Source organism: Acanthamoeba castellanii (assembly GCF_000313135.1).
Source record: "Acanthamoeba castellanii str. Neff unplaced genomic scaffold scf7180000084757, whole genome shotgun sequence".
In the NCBI taxonomy this organism is placed as follows: Eukaryota; Discosea; order Longamoebia; family Acanthamoebidae; genus Acanthamoeba; species Acanthamoeba castellanii.
Genome location: NW_004457453.1, coordinates 308526 through 312710, shown reverse-complemented (window position 1 = coordinate 312710; position 4185 = coordinate 308526). Strand labels below are relative to the sequence as shown.

Below are 4185 nucleotides of genomic sequence, written 5' to 3'. Positions count from 1 at the left end.
ACGGGACGGGATGCATGGGGGCAGGTGCTGCTCTCCCTCCTCCCCGACGAGGACCTTGTCCTGTGGGGATGGGAGGGGGGCGCGTGCTGCGGTACCGTACCAGCCCCCCCCCGTCGCCATGCACAGGCGGTGCTGGGGTACCGTACAGCACTGTCGTAAAGAGAGAGGGAGAGAGAGAAGCAAGCGTCAGCTATGGTACGCGCCACACACCACACGTCGACCGAGAGGGAGCGCGTGCGTACCATCCGATTGTCTTGAGGTCGCTCGTAGGTGGTGGCCTTTCTTCTTCTTCTTCTTTTGTTGTGGTGTTGTTGGTGTTGGTGGTGTTGTTCGTCGCTGGTCTGCCGTCGTTCCCCCCCTCTCCTTTTTTTTTNTTTTTTTTTTTTTTTGTGGTGGTATCTGCAGAGGGAGGAGGTGTAGCGCGTCAGCAAACCGGCGTGAGGTGCCGTGAGGCCAAAGAAGAGAGAGAGAGAGAGAGCCGGTGGTGGTGGTGGTGTACGTACGTTGGGGGGGGGTTGGCTGAGGGGTGTGCCGCCTAGTGGTGGTGCAGGGCCGCCATCATCCGGCGCCTCCTCGTGTTGTTCACGAGCGGCACCTCGTCCTCGCCGTCGTCGTCATCGTCACCATCGTGGTGGTCATCGTCGTGGGCGGGCTGGGCAGGCGCGTGGGCGGGCTGAGTGGGCGCGTGGGCGGGCTGAGTGGGCGCGTGGGCGGCGTTGAAGCAGGCCTCGATGGACCGGGCCATCAGCAGCAGATCCGACGGACCGACGTCGATCCGGCGCTCCCGCCTCCTCGTGTTGTTGTTGTTGTTGTTGTTGTTCACGAGCGGCACCTCGTCGTCGTCGTGGGCGGGCTGGGCGGGCGCGTGGGCGGCGTTGAAGCAGGCCTCGATGGACCGGGCTATCAACAGCAGATCCAACGGACCGACGTCGAGCCGGCGCTCTCGCCTGCGCCGCAGCCCACTCGCGGCGGCGGCGGTCGGCCTAACGGTCGTCGCGGTGGCCGCGGGGCGGGCCAGCATCGACCACATCCGGGCCGACACCGCGGGGAGCGAAGGCCACGACGGCCACGAGGGGAGCGAAGAGGTGACGGCTAAGGCGAGGAGGGCCGGCGACGACCACGACGACCAGAAAGAGGAGGAGGGGTAGCCGCGGATCGGGGGCAGGGGCTTGTGGATGGGGTCGGGCTGCGTGGCCAGGGCGTAGCCGAGCAGGGCTAGCAGGCACCCGAGCGCCACCTGAACGAAGGGCACCACCGACCTCCACGACGGGAGCCAAGCCCACGTCGCCGCCGCCGCCGACGGGACCGACGCGATGATCGAAGAAAGCTGCGACGACGCCGACGACCACCAGGAGGGGGGCGATGAAGGGAGCGCCGACCTCCACGACGGGAGCGAAGAGTCGACGCTGCAAGCGAGGGCCAGGAAGGGGCGTACGAGCAGGAGGCGCGCAACGGCCGGCCCGGTGAAGCCCCTCCACGACGGCGACGGCGACGGCGATGGCGACGATGGGGTCTCCACTCGAGTAGCCCCATGGCGGGTGAGGCCCTCCACGACAGCCTCCTCGATAAGCGCATGGCCGTGGAGGAGCATGTCGATATTCTTGTTGTTGTTCTTGTTCTTGTTCATGTTGTTCTTGTTCTTGTTGTTGAAGATCTCGACGACGTTGTTGAGGTTGTTGATCTTGAAGAGCTCGACGAGAAGGTTGTTGAGGGGTCCCGGATGGTAGGACGACGTGGCCCCTACGACGACCAGGTGGTGGGGGTGGTCGAAGTCGAGAGGAAGTGGAAGAAGGTGGGGCTGGTCGAGCCCCGTCGTCAGGTTGTAGGTCGAGCGGCCAAAGAGGGCTATGTGGTGCTGGTGCTGGAGGGGGAGGGCCTCGAGGCCTCCGACGACGGAGAAGAGCCGGGCGGCGGCGGTGGTGGTGGTGGTGGCCGTTGAACGCAGCTCGTTGGGGGTCGAGCACGCACCAGCAGCGAGGGCGGCGAAAAGGAGGAACGCCAGGAGCAGGATGCTACCTTGCATAGCCTTCATCATCGACGATGTCTCTAGCAGCAGTTGTGGTTGCTGATGTGGTGGTGGTGGTTGTTGTTGTTGACGGTGCGATGCGAAGGTGAAGAACTGGTCGCCCCTTCGAAATTTTTCCTGCACACCCGAAAAAACGCAGCGGACACGTCAGCAGCAAAACACAACGACGCGCGCGCGCGCGCGTGGGTCTTGATTTGGTGCGGGTGTGCTTCTTGGACGCGGGGACACCCCGCATCCAACAGTATATACCAAATACGAAGAAAAGGAAAGTAGAGAGAAACAAACGAAGAAAACGGCTGAAGAAAAGAAAGATAGCACGACGATGACGGCGGGACGTGAAGGAGGAGAGAAGTAGTGGAGAGTGGTATGAAGAGCTCTGGATGAACGTACCCGACGACGGACGGCGGTGATCGATCCATAGCTATGCATCGCGGCCAGCAGGGGAACAGAAGAAGAAGAAGCAGCAGAAGAAGGAGAGGTCGCTTGGCCCGAAGGTGTTCGCCATCCATGCCATGGTGGGTGCATGCCACCATTAAAGCCCCCTCCCCGCCCATTATGAACACACCTTGGGGGGGGGGGGCTGCGAAGAGGAATGGGAAAGAGGGGTCAGTACGACGTCGTGAGGCGCCTCCTCCTCCTCCTCCTCTTCGAAGCGGGAGCTGCAGGAGCAGGAGCTGATAATGCGATGATGATGCTGCATGATGAGTTGGGGGGGGGGTAGAGGTACGTTAACCGCGAGCTCGGGCGGCGAGGCGTGATGGTGCCGTGCCCCTCCCCTCTCCAACGGGGCACCCACGACACGTCGGCCAGCTACTCCCACATGGAGGGTGGGCGGTGCTGGCTGGTCCTAGCTGGGGGGGGACAGCCCAAGTGAATCCATTGAGGTGCGGTGCGGCCTCACGGCAACCTTCAAGGTTCGTGGTGATGGTGATGATGGTGACGGTGGTGACGGGTGGTGCGTACATTGCGTGCGATACCGCCGTGGCGGTTGCGCTCCGGGAGGCGCTCACAGGCATGCGGGCCGTGTGCGCAATATGCGGGATCCCCCAGAGGGTCGACTGACCGGCCCCGGCCCCGCCGACGGAACACCGCCGACACCGCCGCCCGAGAGCGTTCCTGCCGTATCGCACACCCCCCCCCACACATAAGCACAGCGTGGCGTGTGGCGCGTGGCGCGTGTCGTGTCGTGTCGTGTGTTGTTTGGCCAAACGTACCGAACGACGAGGGGACTACCGAGCGGCTATCGGCGCGCTGAGTCCCCCCCCGACAGGTGGTGGGGGTTGTAGTGGTGGGCGAGGTCTCCCGCGAGAGTAGGATATGAGGAACATACGGTGGAGAGCGCGACTTGGCGCGAACTCTTCTTATTGGTGGTGGTGGTGGTGGGGTTCGCTCTAATCTTCAAGCCTCAGCCCCATGCTGGTCGTTCGGGCGGTGGTGGACAAAAACGACGACTTCCTGTGTCGAGAGAGCGCCAGAAGAGAGACCCTCGTAGGGACCTCATTGGGTGGGTGGGGAGTGACCGAGATCGAGGTGGACGAGATGAAAAGGCATCTGGGAAAAAGAAAGAGAAGAGCAAGCTGGCTGCTTGTCGGACTATTTTGAATTCCAACGAGAAGGCCCACCAGCGCTGCAAGAAGGTGGGGGACGGGACTCGCCGAGAGCGTGTAGGGACAACAACGAATCTCGTTCTTCTCCTACTGTCGGTTTGCTTACATCGTGTTTTCTACACGTTTACATCTCCTTGCTTGGCGCGCCGTGCGTCGTCTAGGGGTCGAGGAGGATGGTCTGCATGAGGCGGGCAGAGGCGGGGTAGGGATCGACGTTGGAGGCGGGGCGACGATCCTCGATGTAGCCGCGCTGCTTCTCGAACGTGTGGCGGGGAATGCGGATGGACGCACCTGCAAGTAAGACGGTGAGATGATGATGTCAAGGTAGCGTGCGTGGCTCAAAGTAGAAGGTTCATGAACATGAATGTACCTCGGTTGGCGACGCCGTAGGAGAACTTGGTGATGGGCGCGGTCTCGTGGTGGCCGGTGAGCCGCCTCTCGTTACCCTCGCCGTACACGGAGATGTGTTCCATGTGCTTCTTCGAGAGCTTCTCGAGCGCGGCCAAGATGGCCTCGTAGCCCTTGCCGCCCTCTTCGTGGAAGGGGCGGATG

General features: G+C 62.7%; 2 protein-coding genes across 2 annotated transcripts; both read right to left on the bottom strand.

The window, feature by feature from the left end:
- Positions 1-535: 535 nt before the first annotated feature.
- On the bottom strand, positions 536-3527 carry ACA1_209660 (uncharacterized protein; the record flags this gene model as incomplete). The annotated part of the gene is made up of 5 exons (XM_004339970.1): positions 536-2143; positions 2640-2685; positions 2754-2836; positions 3004-3142; positions 3523-3527. The coding sequence occupies 5 exons, from the start codon at positions 3525-3527 to the stop codon at positions 536-538; spliced, it is 1881 nt and encodes a 626-aa protein (XP_004340018.1).
- A 263-nt stretch (positions 3528-3790) lies between these two features.
- Positions 3791-4106, bottom strand: ACA1_209650 (glutamine synthetase; the record flags this gene model as incomplete). Its single annotated transcript, XM_004339969.1, has 2 exons — positions 3791-3924; positions 4004-4106. 2 exons carry the CDS (start codon positions 4104-4106, stop codon positions 3791-3793), a joined length of 237 nt encoding a protein of 78 aa, XP_004340017.1.
- Positions 4107-4185: the final 79 nt, after the last annotated feature.